An 18787-nucleotide genomic window follows, 5' to 3' on the forward strand; every position below is an offset into this window, starting at 1 on the left:
GGGATTTTATAACTTTATCCACCTGCCCAACACAACTATGCCGAGGCGGGGAGTGATGGCTCATGCCTGTAATCCCAGCACTTTGGGAGGCCAAGGAAAGAGGATCACTTGAGCTCGGGAGACCAGTCTGGACAACACAGTGAGACCTTGTCTGTACAACAAACAAATAAACAAAACAAACATAACTATGCTCTTTGTCACTCAAACTCTCATTGTCTTTTTACATAATAAACACAGGTATTTACTCTCTTTCAGATATTTTATTTTTCTTATTCTGACATTAGGCTATGAGAAGTACAAAAGATCCACAAGTACAAAAAAATCTGTATACCTTTGCGGTAGTTCAAAAAAATGCAAGAGAACAAAACAATTTTTTGAGTAATATTCATCTCTACAGATCTGAGTGACAGTCCGCTTGAAACACCACCATAAAAGTGGTAAAAAATGATTTGTGATTATGTTAAATTTTTGATGTCTCTTTCACTTGTTTAGGAAATTTGTCTTCTGACATTTATATTGGATAGATTCTTTACCTGTATTTTGCTGAAGCTCAATTCCCTGCCTCTTCAGGGCTTCAATGATGACACTTTTGTTTTTATAGTCAGCTAGTGATGTTTTGTCCAAAGGAAGATTCTGACAACAGCTTCAGCAGCAAGAAAATCTGGATATAGATTTATAGTTATTGTCCTTTCCAATGTAAAAAAAAAAAAAAAAAAGTTGAAAAATGTTGATGACTTTTTCTTAGTGTTAATTTCTCTTCCTGCAAGGATTTAATTTCATACTCATGTTCAGGATGAATTACCTTTGATGCAGTTCTTTTTTTTCCAAAGTATTTTTAAAAAGCTTTCTTGAAAAGATGAATTCTTCTACCTATTCCTAGGATTCTGAGTAAAGATGACATACTGGAAGAGGGTAAGTCCAGGTTTATCTTTGTACTTTCTTACCTAATACCCTGTTGGACACAGAGAATTGAGATCTCCATGGATGTTCAGTAACTCTAGGAATGGCTGAAATTAAAAAAACAAAACCAAAAACTCACTTTATTTAATCATAGATAATAAACACAATGCCAGAAGGTTATAGACACAAAGGCCAAATGAACAATGAAAAGCCACATCAGAGGCTGCCTGACAGCTTAAGACTTTTTTTTCCTCTGCTTAATAAGAAATAAGTTATCATTGTCATCATCTTCCAAGCACCTCTCCTTTTTCTTCTGCTTGCCCCTCTTGCCCTCCTTGGGAGACTTGTCTTCTCTTGACATATGGTAATGCGATGAACGGTGAAAGAGCTTAGAAGGCTTCTGGGTTTTAAAACTGCCAGTAGAAGAGTAGGGTTTGGGACCCCTGGGAAAATCCTCATCCACTTCACGATGTCTGTCAGCCCTCCTGTGCTTCTCCCAGTTTCTATTCTTGTTCTTCATCTCTTTTTGTGTTTCTTTATTTTCTTGAGGCCACCTGTTGCTTTTCCATGAGGCACGGCCCTTCCTTATATCATGGTGGGGGTTCTCATTTGCTGCTTTTAGATAAGGTAGCTTGGATGGCTCTGGGATAACCCCATTTTTCTTGAGTACTGAAAAATATAAAAGTATTTTTGCATATTCAGCAGCTAAACAGTTCATGCTGAGCTTTCCTAAGTGTAAATAACAGACAGGGAAGTTAAAACATTTAAACATGTCAACAATATGACATCACTCACTAAAAATTAAATAGTTGTAGTTCTAAATTTCTGATTGCTAAAAATGAAACACATTCACAAATCCAATGATAGTTAATTATCCTTTTCAATAGTTTAATAAGGTTAAGCAATGGAGACAAGGACCAGTAAGAACAGTAATCGTCATGGCTTTGTGAAGAAAAGTCATGTCTGACCAATACAAGTTTCCCCAATGATGAAGACTCAGCCTTTGAAAATAAGGCAAAGTAAGATTTATAAAACGGCCTTTTGATGGTCTCATATATGACATTTCAATTACCCTCTAAAGATAAGGCCTGGCCACAGTATTTTAGGTGGATGTCAAACTGCCCAAGAGATTATTCCTCCAGGGTAGAGATCACTGGCTTTGAGGACTGTGTGCGAGTGCATGTGTGTGCAGGTATCTTAGAGGTTTTAGTGATAAAGCTGATGTTACGTTTTGTCAGAGCTTGACACACTTAATATGTGTCTCTGGGGGTAGTGATTCTGATATGGGTAGGTGGGAGATGAGGTTACAGTGAGAGATGAAAACTAGCAAGTCAACAGAATCTTTAAAGATTAAAAAAGTGGCCAATAAAAACTTTTAGCATAGACTTTTATTATAAAAATTTCAGTGGATCATAGTGAACACCTCAAAGCGGATTCAGGCTACAGATGTCAATACGACTAGCTAAAACAAAAAAACAAAATTGTTTTTCTCTGATTATAAAAGTCATAACTGCTCATTATAGAAAACTTAGAAAAAACAGAAAAGTATAAAGAACATAAAAAACAGAAAGCACACATAATCCTTTAATCTAGAGATGACATTTTCATGCAATTCTTTTTAATCCCTTTCTAATTTGGTTGCCTAATCATAACCTACAACTACTATAACTTCTATGTACAGTTGACCCTTGCACAATGAGTTTGAACTATATAGGTCCACTTAAATGTGGATTTTTTCAACCAAATGAGGACTGAAAATACACCATTCCACAGATTAGAAACTTGTGTATATGAATGGCTACTTTTTCCTATACTCAGGTTCTGCAGAGTCAACTACGGGACATAAGTATGTGCAGATTTTGGTAAATGAGGAGGTTCCTGGAACCAATATCCAGGGATAGCTGTAGATGACATACATTTTATATTAAATATGTAAAATATTCAGGAGCTGGGAGAGTAATTCCTCTACTTTCCTCAGAATTAGTACCTTCATTTTGGAAAAGTCTTGAACTAAGAGTCCAAAAAAGAAAAAGGCCAAAAGAGTCAGAAAATAAGGTATAGAACAAACTAAAAAATACAAAACTGTTTTGTTTTTAAAGCAAGAAAGGTAACTTGGAAAACCACCTTGGAGTAACAAGAAATAACAGAGGTAGAGAAAACTTAAATGATAAGATATTAATTTGGTGATAAAGAACCATGTGTGAAACAGTAAATACAGAAACCATAGAGGTGGTTGTGAACTTGGAGCTCTGCTTGCAGCGGTGGCCTATAAGAAATGACTTCTTCAGGGAAGCTCCAGGAACAAGTTAGCAGGAAAGCCTTTCCTTCCATAAAAAATACTGGAGAAATACAAATGGAAAAAAAAAATTACTTGTCAAACAGAAAAAAATCTCAAAGGAGCCTTTAAAAACTGCCTACACAGATTGATAGCAATATTTTCTGGACATTTCCTAAAATGATCACTGTAAAAAAAGTTTATTGTGATGAGACTGCAACATGGGATTATTTCTGAAGTGGGTGCTTGGTTTCTGGAGATCAAGAGAGTTCCAGTTTCTTTGGTAATTATTAAAAATACTTTCTATGCTAACCAACGACCCCCAAAGCAGGCAAAGACAGTACAAACACAGAAATTTAGAAACTACTGCAAACATGATCTAACTAGAAGTCTAGCAACATACCTTTTATTTTTTGTTTCAGTCTCTTCTCTCTCTCCTGAATTTCGTATTTGTCATCATAGTAGCAGATGAATGGAGATACTGGAGACGGGTCATACACTTCTCTTTCTGGACATTCCTACAAATTGTATTTAAAATTATGATGTCACATGGTCACACTGTTCAAAAACCTTTTTTGCAAGAGTCTGTAGCATGTTAATTAGAATGAGCCCCATATCACTGGTACCTCATGTGGTAGCTGTAGGACATGGTCCTTGCTGGGGTGCTGGGAGGGTCACCCAGCCCTAAATCGCACTGTGTTATGATATTCTTTCAAGCTTGAGTTTTCTTCCCTTACTTCTTTACCTATGAAACCCTTCATATCTTTTGTCAGCCTTCTCTGCCTAACTCCTTTCACAGTCTGAGGTAGCAGCCTTGCCCCTCTGTTGGTGGGTTTATGTTATTTGGCCTCATGTTAGTATAACTCCTTTGCTTGTCCATCACTTCCAAAAGGAAGCTTATTTTAACTCAACATTCACTGCTTATAGGGGTAGTGATTCTTATGCTGGGGGGTAGGTTGGTGGTAGGTTATGCCTAGTTTAAAACTGTTCCTAGGTCATTGTGAGACACCTCAAAAGAAGTTTCTCTTCTTGCTTCCCCCACCCAAGTTGAAATCCCTACTCTTACTAATTTTCCCAGGACAGCTTCCTACTCTCATGACTCTGGCCTCCATACAGCTAGTATTTCCCAAATCCACAGTCTTTGGCCTGAATCACTCACCACATAGTAGGCTTTTGTTTATCATGATCTGTGACACATATCCATTCAGCATGTTTGAAATCTTTTCTTTTGGAACTTTCCCCTTTCTGCCTCTGCCATCTTGCCTAAAAGTTACTTTAAAATGTTGTTTCTTAGCTAAGTAATGAAAAACAATTAGAATATATTTTAAAGAGTAAGTGAAAAATCCACATAAAATTGAGCCAAGTCTGAACTAACCAAGCTAGCAGCCAAACATTTAGGTACTTAATTTGTAGTTAAAAAATTATAAATCACTCCAAACACACACTTAAGTATAAAAAATAATTAAAAACCTATATTCATCCTCATATAAAACCATAACATTTTACCTTAGTTGCCTTGTTTTTCCCCCAAGAATAAAGTATACTGATATAACTGAAATCCTCTGTGTAAGTCCTTCCCATTTTGCGCTCATCTCCTTCCCTTTCCAGAAGTTACCACCATCATCAAGTTGAAGTCGGCCATTCTCATGTGTTTTTATACTCTTATTGATGAATATTCCAGTGAACAATGATGTAAGTTTTAAGCTTCAGACTTCATAATTTTTATTTGTTTTTTATAGAGGCAAGGTTTCACATTACGTTACCCAGGCTGGTCTCAAACTGGCTGCCTCAAGAGGTCCTTCCAACTTGGCCTCGCAAAGTGCTAAGATTACAGGTGTGAGCAATAGCGCCTGGCCTTATTCAATTTCTTTAATGGTATTGGTTCAGTTGATTTGTTCTCCTTGAGTCAGTTTGGTAAATTTATATATATATTTTAGAGTTAGTTGCATTTTCAGATTTAACTTTATGAAGTACTATTTTATAATTTAAACATTTATATAGTATCTTAAGTTACTTACACTTTCCACTCATTGTTTATTAGTACCTTTTCTTTTTCTTTTAGTAGTTTTTCCAGAAGTTTCTGTTGTTTTGAAAAAAAGAGTTTTCAAATAATCAGCTTTTGATTTTGTTGATGCTGTTCATTTTTCTATTTCAATAAGTTTGGTTCTAATCTTTATCATTTCCATCCTTCTGCTATCTTCAGATTTATCTGTTGTGACCATCTGGATTATTTAAGTTTTTGCTGTTGTTGTTGTTGTGGGGAGAGTCCTGGAGGTTATATGGCAAACTTACATGGTAATATAAAGAAATGCTTTTGGCTGGGCATGGTGGCTTACGCCTGTAATCCCAGCACTTTGGGAGGTGGAGGCGGGTGGATCACCTGAGGTCAAGAGTTCGAGACCAGCCTGGACAACATGGTGAAACCCCATCTCTACTAAAAATACAAAAAAAAAATAAAAAAAATAAAAAAAAATTAGCCAGGTGTGGTGGCACATGCCTGTAATCCCAGCTACTTGGGAGGTTGAAGTAGGAGAATAGCTTGAACCTGGGAGGTGGAGGCTGCAGTGAGCCAACACTGCACCACTGCACTCCAGCCTGGGCAACAATGGCGAAACTCTGTCTCAAAAAAAAAAAAAAAAAAAAAAAAAAGCAAATTGTGATTATGCAAAGGTAACAGAGGTCCTGATACACTCAACTAATACTCATTTCAGCAGAATCTTTAACTCTCCCAGTCCCTGTTCCCCCTTTCACACTCTCCTGGAGTAATCTTTGTATAGTGACTACTATTGTCCTTGCTTCCCCCAGCTACAGAATGAGTGAAATTAGGGAAGGGCAATGTCATATTTACCTTAGATCTAGTCTTTCACATGAGGAATGCATTTAATAATAATATGTGTAAGGCTGGATTTCTGGACATTGAAAGGGAGGAGGTCCACAAACATCTTTAACCCCCTGCATAATTCCCCATTTAGGTCTTGTATGGTCTAGACTGATGTGACTACACAGTGCTATATCATACTACAAATGTTTTCCAAAGCTAAATGTAAATTATATTTTGATTATCCACATCGCTGGTCCCCTCCATTAGCACAGACAATTGATAGTTGGCTATATAATTTATCTACTATTCTGGATTAGCCACACCAATGATCTTCTTCATTAGTGTAAATAATCTAGAGTTCCTCATCTATGGCAGTCATGAGGCTGCCAAATTTGCTTTATTGCAAATTAAAAATTATCTAAATCTAGATTTTAGGGATAAATTCCACATGCTTTTAATATATTTCCTATCTGCCTTAACAGAAGTGAACTAGTAAGCATCCAATTATAATTGTTTTTCTTTAATTGAACAAACATAAATGCTAAAATTATACCCCTCTGCTTTAAAAAGGTAAGCAAGCATAAATTGTACATCTATGTGATTTGTGTGGTAATGGAAAGCTTATGTGAGTATGTTCCCTAAAGGTATTGACAACATCTGAATGTTTAGTAATGAGGAATGGACAGAGCAGTAAAAGATCTAGAGATGATAATTCTGTAAAAGAAGTCTTCTCGGCTGGGTATGGTAGCTCACTTCTATAATCTCAACACTTTGGGAGGCCAAGGAGGGAGGATTGCTCTGAGGTCAGGAATTTGAGACCATCCTGGGCATCATAGTGAGACCTTGTCTCTACAAAAAATAAACAAAATTAGCTGGGCACAGTGGTGTGTGCCTGTAATCCCAGCTACTGGAGAGGCTGAGGTGGGAGGATCACTTGAGCCTGGGAGGTCAAAGCTGCAGTGAGCTGAGATATGCCCACTGCACTCTGAACCCTGTCTCAAAAAAAGTCTTCTCTACTTCGTGCTGAGAGATTTCCTGTACAACTTCTCCGCTTTGGAGATAAAGAAATGGGACCAAAGAGAAAAAGTGGGTTGTTTATGTCACATGGTTGAGTCCGTAGCAGAGCAAAACTGGAACTGAGGCTCAGAGCTCATCTTGGCTTTCATAAGCTATGTCTCATCCCCACAGTTGCTGCTGCCCCAATATGGAAGATAAAATTTATCTGTTTATGGATTCTGTTCAGCACTTTTCTTCTCCAGTTGCCCTACAATGTAGGGCTCCAGTTCCCAAGATCCACATCAGTGATGTGTCATAGTTGGAATTCAAGTGGTAACCTGCAATACTACCCACCCCATCCTATTGCTCATACTTCTCATTTTGGGGACTCCCAACACTCTGCACACTTTCTGCTTCCTGATACCAGATCTGGTTTGATATTAGTTTATCTTGGTTTCTAGGCTACTAGAAGCCTACCTGGAGACTGGGAATAATACATTCCTTTCTAAGAATTTTCTACTTTCTGTGCCACTGCCTTTCCTCCACTGCCTCAAGATTCCCAGAAGTATGGGCTCTGAGCCTATTCTTATTACATCCTTTCTCTGAAATGAGCTGCTGCTGTTTCATACTTAATGTGGCATTTGCCTAGTGGACTCATGCCAAGCTCTCAACGAGAAGCTTCTTCTGCTTTGATGCTTTGGCATCTAGAACACACACAGTTTGGCCTTTTCAGTTGGGTTGGCTGGATAGGGAATCTGGGCATCTGTGGGGTAGGTGGGCAAGTCAATGATGCAGCATCTGTTTTTTCACCACTGAAAGTCAGGGTTTACATGTATGGGATGTAGATTTAACTGAACATTGTACCAGGGAAAACTGGAGAACTAAGTAGAAAATCTAAAATCAGGCCAGGCACGGTGGCTCACACCTGTAATCCCAACACTTTGGGAGGCCGAGGCGGGTGGATCATCTGAGGCCAGGAGTTCGAGACCAGCTTGGCTAACATGGTGAGACCTCATTTCTACTAAAAAAAATATAAATAATTAGCTGGGCATGGTGGCGTACACCTATAATCCCAGCCACTCGGGAGGCTGAGGCAGAAGAATTGCTTGAACCTAGGAGGTGGAAGTTACAGTGAGCCGAGATCACACCATTGCACTCCAGCTTGGGCAACAAGAGCAAAACTCCGTCTCAAAAAAAACCAAAAAACAAACAACAATAACAACAAAAAAACACAATGAAAATCTAAAATCAGCCAGGCGTGGTGTCTCATGCCTGTAATCCCAGCACTTTGGGAGGACAAGGCAGGTGGATCACCTGAGGTCAGGAGTTCAAGACCAGCCTGACCAATATGGTAAAAACCCATCTCTACTAAAAATACAAAATTAGCTGGACATGGTAGCAGGTACCTGTAATCCCAGCTACCTGGGAGGCTGAGGCTTGAACCCGGGAGGAGGTGACAGTGAGCTGAGATTGCACCACTGCACTCCAGCCTCAGAAACAGCAAGACTCCGTCTCAAAAAAAAAAAAAAAAAAAAAGAAAAAAAGAAAATCTAAAATCGTGCTATGGCTGTGTCAAAACAATTGTGTTTATAAGAAATCAAGAGAACTGCTATCATACTGTTGACTATCATATTTGTCTGACTGATTTTATCAGCTTTATTAGTTTTATCTCAACCTGTTCATGTACATGTAAGATAATTAGAGGAATATGCTCTGATAGCTTGTTACTCTAGCAGGGAGGAAAGGGGTAAATCAGTTGAAAATATATTAAGTCTTACTTTAATGTTTATTAAAAAGTAAGTAGTTAGAGTTACATTCTTTTTGAGTTCATCTTTCAGAAAACACTCCCTGACAACAGAATGCTTTATGCCCAAATGTCATTCAAACTTACGTGTCCATAATGGCCTTTTTGCGCGCAGTGATAGCAATATGCTAAGGCTGATGGTCTTGAAGGGGTCTTCGGTTTTTTGGGTGGTCCAGGTTTGGTCTGCAACATGAATATTTGTGAGGGTTTGTTGATGTTAGAAGAAAATTAAAACCTCATTCTTTCCAAAAGACGTTATAGGTAAGGGATTCCTTAGAAGTTTCTTAGAATTTGGTATCGAGACCTGTATTCAGGCAATTCTATATATTAAAGTATATAACATGGTAAGAACAATTCTTTTACTCTTAATGTCAATGTGTGCTTTCCTCTCCTTCCTCCCTCCTCATTCCATTCGGCATTGTGTCAAGTACTGTGTTCAGTATTCAACACAGTATAATGGGCCAGTAGAACATGAGAGGCATATATATAACTACAAGACAACGTCAATACAGTGACAGTAGTATGTACAGGGCATTAACGGAGTGGTGAGGGGGGACTCCCCCACCAGCGGATGGGGTTAAAGAGGGGTCAGAGAAAGTTTCCCTGAAGGTGTAAAACTAAAATTTACTCTCAAATGAGGTGTAAATCAAATGGAGAATCTTAGGCAGAGGGAGCAGAACAAACAATGACATAGAACTAAAAAAGAGCATACATGCTGCCAAAATATGACATACATAGCCAGGTGTAAATGGAAGACAAAGCTGGAGAAAGCAGGGCACAAGAATGGAGGGCCTTGTTTAAGTCAAGTAAAGGAGCAGGAGCTTTACCCAGTTTTAAGTGTCGAAGTTAGGACAGTTAGAGTTGTAGTTTGGGGTAGGCACGGTGGCTCACACCTGTAATCTCAGCACTTTGGGAGGCTGAGGTAGGCGGATCACGAGGTCAGGAGTTCAAGACCAGACTGGCCAGCATGGTGAAACCCCGTCTCTACTAAAAATACAAAAATTAGCTGGGCACAGTGGTGTGCACCTGTAGTCCTAGCTACTCCAGAGGCTGAGGCAGGAGAATCACTTGAACTTGGGAGTCGGAGGTTGCAATGAGCCAAGATCGCACCAATGCACTCCAGCCTGAGCGACAAAGCAAGAATTCCATGTCAAAAAAGGAAGGAAGGAAGGACGGACGGAAGGAAGGAAGGAAACTGGTGTCACTTGGTCATTGAAAAGATGTGGGGAACGAGGGAAAGGAAAAATCAGGATGCCTCCATATTTTGAACTTGGGTGAACAATGACTGATTCAGAAAAAGAAAAAGACAGAGGAGCAAGTTTAGAGGGAAAGTTGATGAAGACAGTCTTGGATATGGAGTATCCAGGTGGGGATCTCCAGGAGGCAGTTTCTATGTAGAGACAGAAGAGTCTGAGCTGGAGAGTAGATCTGAAAGTAATCAGCAGAAGAGTGAAGGCTGAAATCACTAGAGTGGACAGGATCACCATGGACAGTGTAAGAGTGGCTGTGGGCTGAGGAAGGAACCTGAAGACATCAATGCTTAAGGGGCGGGCAGAGGAGCCTGTGAAATGGGACACAGAAGGGAAGGTTAAAGGATGCAGAGACATAGGAGAATATAGTAACAGACCTTAGAGAGTTGTTTCAAGACGGATGAACGGATCTACAATGTCAAATATAGCAGAGAGGCCTAGTGAGATTAGGACTGAGAAACACCCATTCAGAGTGGCAACTGCTCACAGATAACCTGTGAAAATTCTGAGATATTCTAGAAAGAGTACAAGGCAGCAGGATGAATAGTAAAGTGATGCCTACAAAGGTGGTAAAATGATAAAAAGAGCAAAGAAATCATTATTCATAAAAGCCAGGATCTGTGAACTTAACCCAGAATTTTTTCTTTTCTTTAAATCCAGGTTACTCCCAGTGAGCAGAAACAGCACACAGGATTTTGGCATAGCTGCAATTTTCTGTTACTTCAACATGGCAATAGTTAACTTGTGTGTGTACTACATAACTAATTTATTCTTTTGCACATGTATTTTACATACTTTTCAGTATGTATATTAGATTGTTTGAAAGGTAACTGTAATTGTGGTTTCTGCCAGTTAATAGCAAGAACCTCCTTTGCACCAACCTATTATTTCAGAATAAAAAATGTTTTAAAAAATTGAATGGAAGTTGTAGGAGAGAGAAGTTATGTATTGAGAAGCATCAAGGGGCAGAATAAGATGAAGCAGTACCCAGGAAGGGGATTTGGTAGAGTCTGTTTATAGAATGGGAAAGACTTGAACATCTGGGAAGGACAGTGGAGATGGAGAAGTTGAAACCAGAGGAGGAAAGGAGATGATGGACACAGACCTCTGAGGAGGTGGTGGTTGTAAACAGGAGAAGAAAAAGCTAATCCCTGCACACCCCCACGCTTTGGGGAGACTGGAAGAAAAGTTAAGGATCGGCTTAAATGTGGATCACTTTATTTCTTATGTTGTTTATTGAGAGTCCTTAACAAAGAGTGCTAGTCTGCCAACTAATTTTTTCTTTTTTGGACTCTGTTGCCCAAGCTGGAGTACAGAGGCACAATCATGGCTCACTGCAGCCTCGAACTCCCAGGCTCAAGCAATTCTCCCAGTTCAGCCTCCCAGGTAGCTGAGACCACAGGGGTGCACCACTACGCCTGGCTACTTTAATTTTTATATTATTTTTTAAAAAATTTTTGGTAGAGACAGGGTCTCGCTGTGTTGCCCAGGCTGGTCTGGAACTCCTGGGGTCAAGGGATCCTTTCACCTTGGCTTCCTAAAGTGCTGAGACTGCAGGCATGAGCCACTACGGCCAGCCCTAATTTTGTTTTTTGAGACAGCACCTTGCTCTGTCGCTTAGCCTGGAGTACAGCGGCACAATCTCAGCTCACTGCAACTCCACCTCCTGGGCTCGAGCAATCCTTGGGTTTCAGCCTCCTGAGTAGCTGGGACCATAGGTGCATGCCACCACGTCCAGCTAATTTTTGTATTTTTAGTAGAGATGGGGTTTTGCCATGTTGCCTAGGCTGGTCTCAAACTCCTGGGCTCAAGTGAATTGCTTGCCTTGGCATCCCAAAGTACTGGGATTATAGGCGTGAGCCAACGTGCCCAGGTCCCCTAATTTTGTTTTTAATGTTGCAAACAGGTGGTTTGTAAAGGTTTTATTTCCTTGATATAGGAAAATAATAAATAGGTTATAAAAATATTCTTCAGGTCGGGCACGGTGGCTCATGCCTATAATCCCAGCACTTTGGGAGGCCGAGGTGGGTGGATCATCTGAGGTCGGGAGTTTGAGACCAGCCTGACCAACATGGAGAAACTCCATCTCTACTAAAAATAAAAAAAAAATTAGCCGGGCGTGGTGGCGCATGCCTGTAATCCCAGCTACTCGGGAGGCTGAGGCAGAAGAATCGCTTGAACCCGGGAGGCGGAGGTTGCAGTGAGCCGAGATTGTGCCATTGCACTCTAGCCTGGGCAACAAGAGCGAAACTCCATTGCAAAAAACAAAAACAAAAACAAAACCCAAACCCAAACCAAACCAAACCAAAACAAAAAAAACTACTTCAAACAACTTTACTTTCAGCTCTTATTCCCTAAAATGAAAAACTGTAGCAAAACAATAACCTCAACAATCTTTTCTACTGAAAATAATAAATGAAAGCTACACAAAATGGAATTTACAACCTCAGGTATTATCAACTGGGATATAATAAAAATAACAAGGGTTTTATATTCTGCAATTAAAAATGGGGTTCATAAATTAAGACTAGCTAAAAGTCATTAAACAGTTTTTTTTTTTTTTTTTTTTTGAGATGGAGTCATGCTCTGTCACTCAGGCTGCAGCACAGTGGCACGATCTCAGCTTACTGCAACCTCACCCTCCTGGGTTCAAGTGATCCTCCTGCCCCAGCCTTCAGAGTAGCTGGGATTACAGGCACATGCCAGCACACCTGGCTAATTTTTGTTATTTTTAGTAGATATGGGTTTTTGCCATGTTGGCCAGGCTGGTCTTGAGCTCCTGACCTCAAGTGATCCACCTACCTCAGCCTCCCAAAATGCTGGGATTAGAGGCGTAAGCCACCGCGCCCGGCCTAAACAGAGTTTTAACAGGTAGGCATATAAGCCGTGTATCACTTATTGCAGTGGTTCACAAACTTCTTCACATAGAACACTGTGAAGACATGAAATTATTAAGCAGAAATGATTTTCCACCCACAAAGATAGCTATATTATTTGATGTGACATCAAATTGCAGCCACAAGCATACATGGCTTAAGAGAAATAAAAACAAGAGAGATGGTGTCATAGATGTGAAGGTAGAATGGATGTTACAAGGAAGAAACCATTAAAAGCTACTGATGGGTTATACAAGATGAAGACTATGATATCCACTGGACTTAGCAAATAGGAAGTTGTTGGCAAATGGAGAAACTATTGTGAGTAGTTTCTTTTGAGGGGTAGAGGTACAAGCCAGATTGTAATGGATTTATTATAAGTAGAAAGCTGCTGAAGAACAGAACATAGATGACTTTTCCAAGAAATGAGGCTGTGTATCCAAGAAGGGAAGGGGACAAGTAGAGCAGAATACAAGTCAAAGGATGCCTCCATCAGTGAGATTTATCAGAGTGCTGGGCCCATGGCATGAGTGTATGCATGCATTTCTTCATTAATTTGTTCAAAAAATCATTATTGAGTGCCTAATACATGCCAGACATTGTTCTAAAATTAGGTAACTGAGAAGTGAGCAAGATAAAAATCATTGCTCACTTCTCTAGTGGTGAAAGATAAACAGAGTCAATAATACACAAACATAAAAAATATTAGCGAAAAATAGTATGCAAACAATTAAAATAGTTATGTGAATGAGAATCACTAGTGGTGACTTAGATTGACTTTTTGGGGGAAGCCTCAACCAGGATGGTCCTTTCTTATAACAAGAAAAGCCAGGTATGTGATGCCTGGGGAAACACCATTCTTGGCGTAAGGCATGGGGAACGAGTAGTACAAAGCCCTAAGGTAGGAACAAACTTACCATATTTGAGGATTTGAAAAAAATACCTGTAAATTTGGAAGTGGAGTAGGTGAAGGAAGAGTGAAAGAGGAGGTTCTAGAGGACAGGGAGGGACTAGATCACTTAGGGCTTTATAAATCAGGATGAAGAATATCAGATTTGTTTTAAGTGGCATGGGATGCCCATGATGGGTCTGAAGCTAATGGTAGGCTATCAATAACTAGTTGGTAGCTGTCAGCAGGGATTGTGATGATAAAAAGGGTCATCTCTCTCCAAATAATAAATGCTCTCTGAAAAGGTCTATGTTCACAAATTTTTCTATTTATGTTTGTGCAAATATAAGACATATCTTTTAATTTAATTTTTTTTAGGAGATGGGGGTCTTGCTATGCTGCTGAGGCTGGTCTCGAACTCCTGGGCTCAAGCAATCCTCCTGCATTGGCCTCCAAAAGCACTAGGATTATAGAAGTGAACCACTGTGTCCAGCTCGTTTTACATTTTTTAATGGCTAAAATAATAATAATCACCACAGAATAGTTTACAACACATGAAAATTATGTGAAATTCAAATTGCAGTCTATAAATATTTATTGGAACACAGGCACACACATTAGTTTACAAATTTTCTATGGTTGATTTCATGCTATAAGGATAGAATTATAACAGAGACCATATGGCCTGCCAGGCTAAAGTATTTACTACTTGGCTCTTTATAGAAAAAGTTTGCTGACCCCTGACCTAGAACATAGGAAGTGTTCAATAAACAAATAGGTGGTGAATGAGTAGGTATTAAAGACTTCAACTGAGAGTGGAAATAAGTTATGCACCAATAAAGGTGGCAAAAGTAGATACAAACACTGAAAATCTCTGCTACTAATTGAGGACATAAGAAAAAGTTTCGTGGAATTTTTCCGAATTTATTTTATTGCCTAAATTTGAGGAAATAACAGGTAGTTCTCATGTATTTATCCCTTAGTAGGAATTTTTAATTCAAAGGTTACTGAGTTCCTACTTTGTACAACACATTGTAATAGACACCGTGAGGAATACGGAGATAATAGACGGAAGAGCAAATATAGTAAAGATTTTAAAAGATGAAAGCACTAGGGAGGCTGAGGCCTACACAATGGAATTAAGTGTGCATCAAATACATATTTTCTACTAAAAAACTGCATCAGCACAATTTCTTCTAAGATGCTGTTAGGCCAGAGCCTGAAAGAACAAATAATATGTCTTGCTGCTATAGAATGAATCCTAAATGAGTTATTTAGATTTTAAAGAATTAAATATTTTACAACCAATAACGTGCACATAGCATACAATTCAAAAGACACTAAGAGATAGGGTAAGAAGTCCGTCTCTCACTTCTGTTCTCACTCAGTTCCCCTTTCCTCAACGGCAACTACTATTACCAGATTCTTGTGTTCACAAAGACAGTACAGGCATATACAATTGTATGGATACGCGTATGTACTATATATGCACACACACATAATACAAAGATATATATTTGGCTTATTCAAAGAAAAAGCATGAAGAAAAGGATTTTAAGGACTGGGGGCAATCAAGGGCAAAATTGGCAAACTCTTCCTAAGACCCAGATGCTCTGATAAAATTTAGTTATCCAATGCATTTTGGGATTATGTTCTAAAGTGGGCTCCACTATTTACTAGCTATGTGACCTTAGTCAAGTTATTTACATGGTCGTTCCTTCATTTTACTCATCTGTAAAACGGGGATAATAATAGTAAGAGTGCTCCCTCATTAACACTGCTGTGAGGCATAAATGAAACTTACTCATCTTACATAACAACCTATCAGTAAAACCTGACCAGGTGACCACTTCCTCTTGATACAGACTCTTCATTCAGCTTCCCAGACAACATGCTCTCCTAGTTTTCTTCCACTTCATCGGCTATTTCTTCTGCAGTCTCCTTTGTTGGTTTCTATCCATCTCTCTGTCCAATTACACTGCAGTGCCCCAGGGCTCAGTCCTTAGACTGCTTTTCTTCTCTATTTAATCTGCTGTCATCTAACAGTATAGATTTACATTAACCTTTACCCTTGCCATTCTAAAATTCTATCTTCAGCCTTGATCTCTGTTAACTCTACACTCAGGTATCTCTACTAGAAAGTCTAACCGGCACCTCAAATTTAGTTAGTTAAAATCAAATTCTGTTCTTCCCCCACTCCAAATATGTTCCTTCCAAAAATCTTTCCCATCTCATCGGCAACTTTATCCTTCCACTTGCTTAGGCCAAAAATGAACAACCTTAACTCGTCTCTTGCTTATATCTCATACCCAGCCCATCAGCAAAGCTTGTTGGCTCTGCAAATACATTCACCTCTTTCCACTCTACCAGTACTGTCCTGGTCCAATTACTCAACTCTCGTTTGTATGATTACAAGAACATCATAATTGGTCTCTTTGCTTCTATCCCTGCCCTCTACAGCCTACTCTAAATATAAGATGATCCTTATAGCGTGCAAATCAGAACATATCACTTTTCAGCTCAAAACTCTCTAATAAGTTTCTCATCTCAGAGTAAAAGCCAAAAACTTTACAATGGCCTGTAATTTTCATCTTCCCACCTCTCTAACCTCATCTCCTACTACTTTCCCTCACAGCAAGCCTGTCATGCTAGCCTTTTCACTGTTCTCTGAATACCCCAGACAAACTTCCACCTCAGTGCTTTGCACCAGCTTCTTGATCTGCCTGGATCACTCTTCCTCCAGATTTAACATGGTGCTCTCCTTCACTTCCTTCAAGCCTTGGCTCAAATGTCATCTTCTCAGTAAGGCCCTCCTGACCACCCTATTTAAAATGGCTAGCTCCCTCCAATCTGTACTCCCTATCCTGCTGCACTGCCATTTTATTTTAAAAAGACCAACCAACCAACCAACCAAACAAACAAACAAAACTCTCCATGGCACTTATCATATCTGACATACTATATATTTTACTACCTATCCACTCCCAACCCTACCCCCAGGCTAGGAGAAAGTAAGTTCTGTGAGGGCAGGGATTTTTGTCTGGTTTTGTTCACTGCTGTACTTCAGCTCCTGGAATAGGGCCAGGCATATAGGAGTAGTTCAGTAAATATTAATGAATGAGTAATGAGGTAATGCATAAGTAAAGCACATGGCCTATAGTAAGCATCCAATACAATTTAGCTACTGTTAATAAAAATGTGCATACTTTGGGAAATTATTAATTTTTTATGTCCTTAAGGGAAAACCTATAAAATCATGCTTAAATATATTTAAAAGCTTGAATAAATTAATAATACAGCTTCCTTATTGTCTCCCCTTCTTCACACTGAGAATGTGGTATATACTCTGACAAAATCAGGAAAGAATTAGCAATGCAAAGTGAATAGGAACTCAGTCTTATAGTACCAGGAACAAAGAGATCCTTCTTAATCGAGATTTTGAAAGCATGTTTCATGTTGATATTTCTTATTTTAAAGGAATCTCAAATTTAACCCCTGAAAGAAATGTAAACATGTGGATGTTCATTCATCTGAATAATGTCACTAGTTAAAAACTTCCATTATTACTAATAAAAATAGCAACAGTATATTGTGCTATGAAATTCTAAACTGTTTCACAATAATTAATTAGTAAATGACATGACAAACACTATCTACATACTCTCATTTTAATAAACTATCATGTACTAGGGCTTAATAGGAATGAAATCAGCCTAGATCTTACCTAATTAGAGAACATTTCTGTATTAGAATACAGTACTGAAAACTCAATAGTGGTTTCCAGTGGACAAGTTTTCATACTATGATCTAACAAAAATCTCTAAGCTATTTAAAGTGTTAGAATTAGAAATTTGTGACTCAATACTTATGCCTTGGAGCATGTCTTTATTTTTAATTAACAATAAAGGTCCAATTTAAAGCAGAATGTGTCAACTGATTAGCTCTAAGTTCAGGGTTCTGTCATACATGCCTGTACTGCTGACAAAAAGTTAAATGCAAGGCAATGAATGTAGTTTTTGTGAACTTTTTTAGGTCAAAAAATTTATCTAAAGACTTTGACCCAATGAATACCAAATTAACTACTTATAAAAGCAGGTCTTTTGTACTTCTTCTTTTTATTTTTTGTTACAGACATTTAAATAATCTATATTTGTAGGGTGATATCTTGGAGATTACTTTACTATCAATATATAGAAGTAATAACCTGGTAGATAGCATTACCTATGAAAGGTCCATCCCATCTGCTATTCTTGCTGAAAGCTTTTCATGCACCAGTAAACTCAGTAAATATCAGAAGATAAAGCATAAGCCTACCACGCCACGGATTTACTCCTAATGTCTCCTCAAAGTGCAGCCCGATGCAACGATTACAAATGATTTTCTTCTAATGTCATTTTACATAACCCTTTTTTCTGCATGAGTAGTTAGTGTGGAATGAATGAATGAATGCCATTAAAACAGTTAATCATTATCTGGGACACTGGCCTTACTCCCTTCACTACTAGGAATCTCCATGACAAAGGCCAAGAGCTAGAGCTGCCTCAGTGTCCTATTTCTAACAGTAATTTTTTATGCAAATGAACCTGCTGGGCATCTCCCTCTGTGACCTTCAGCTGCCCTTATCTAAACTGACTTTGATCCAATGAGGGCTTGCATCTAGCTGAAGCTCATTACTATATAGGATATGTAATCAATTTTACTAATTAAAGGGTATTTTCTATTCTGTGAATGCAAAATGGATTTATTTTTATAATCACACATATGCTTAAAGACTACACTATGTGTTTCTATTTATTAATCCAGTTCGCTATATGAACATATATTAAAAAGCAAATATATTAAATACCTGAGGTAAATGCATTCATAACCAAATGTAACACTGAGAAAAGAAGAGCCTGGCTCCAATCTTACTGACTAAATCACATGTGCACAAGCATCTCTTCAATCAATATGATTTTCATGTTTGAGAACAACCT

The 18787-nt window shown here is 38.7% G+C and overlaps 1 protein-coding gene across 4 annotated transcripts in view; it reads right to left on the reverse strand.

Annotated features, from left to right (window-relative positions):
• Positions 1–248: 248 nt before the first annotated feature.
• Positions 249–18787, reverse strand: part of ZCCHC7 (zinc finger CCHC-type containing 7) — a 237625-nt gene continuing 219086 nt past the window's right edge. For all 4 annotated transcript variants that reach the window (XM_010369973.2, XM_010369975.2, XM_010369977.2 and 1 more), the window contains exons 7-9: positions 8884–8979; positions 3579–3693; positions 249–1569 (exon numbers count right to left, since the gene is read on the reverse strand). In XM_010369973.2, the coding sequence (XP_010368275.1) occupies positions 1136–1569; positions 3579–3693; positions 8884–8979 (645 nt within the window). In that variant the 3' untranslated portion in view covers positions 249–1135. The remainder of the gene's footprint in view (positions 1570–3578; positions 3694–8883; positions 8980–18787) is intronic.

This window comes from Rhinopithecus roxellana, chromosome 16, assembly GCF_007565055.1.
Source record: "Rhinopithecus roxellana isolate Shanxi Qingling chromosome 16, ASM756505v1, whole genome shotgun sequence".
In the NCBI taxonomy this organism is placed as follows: Eukaryota; Metazoa; Chordata; class Mammalia; order Primates; family Cercopithecidae; genus Rhinopithecus; species Rhinopithecus roxellana.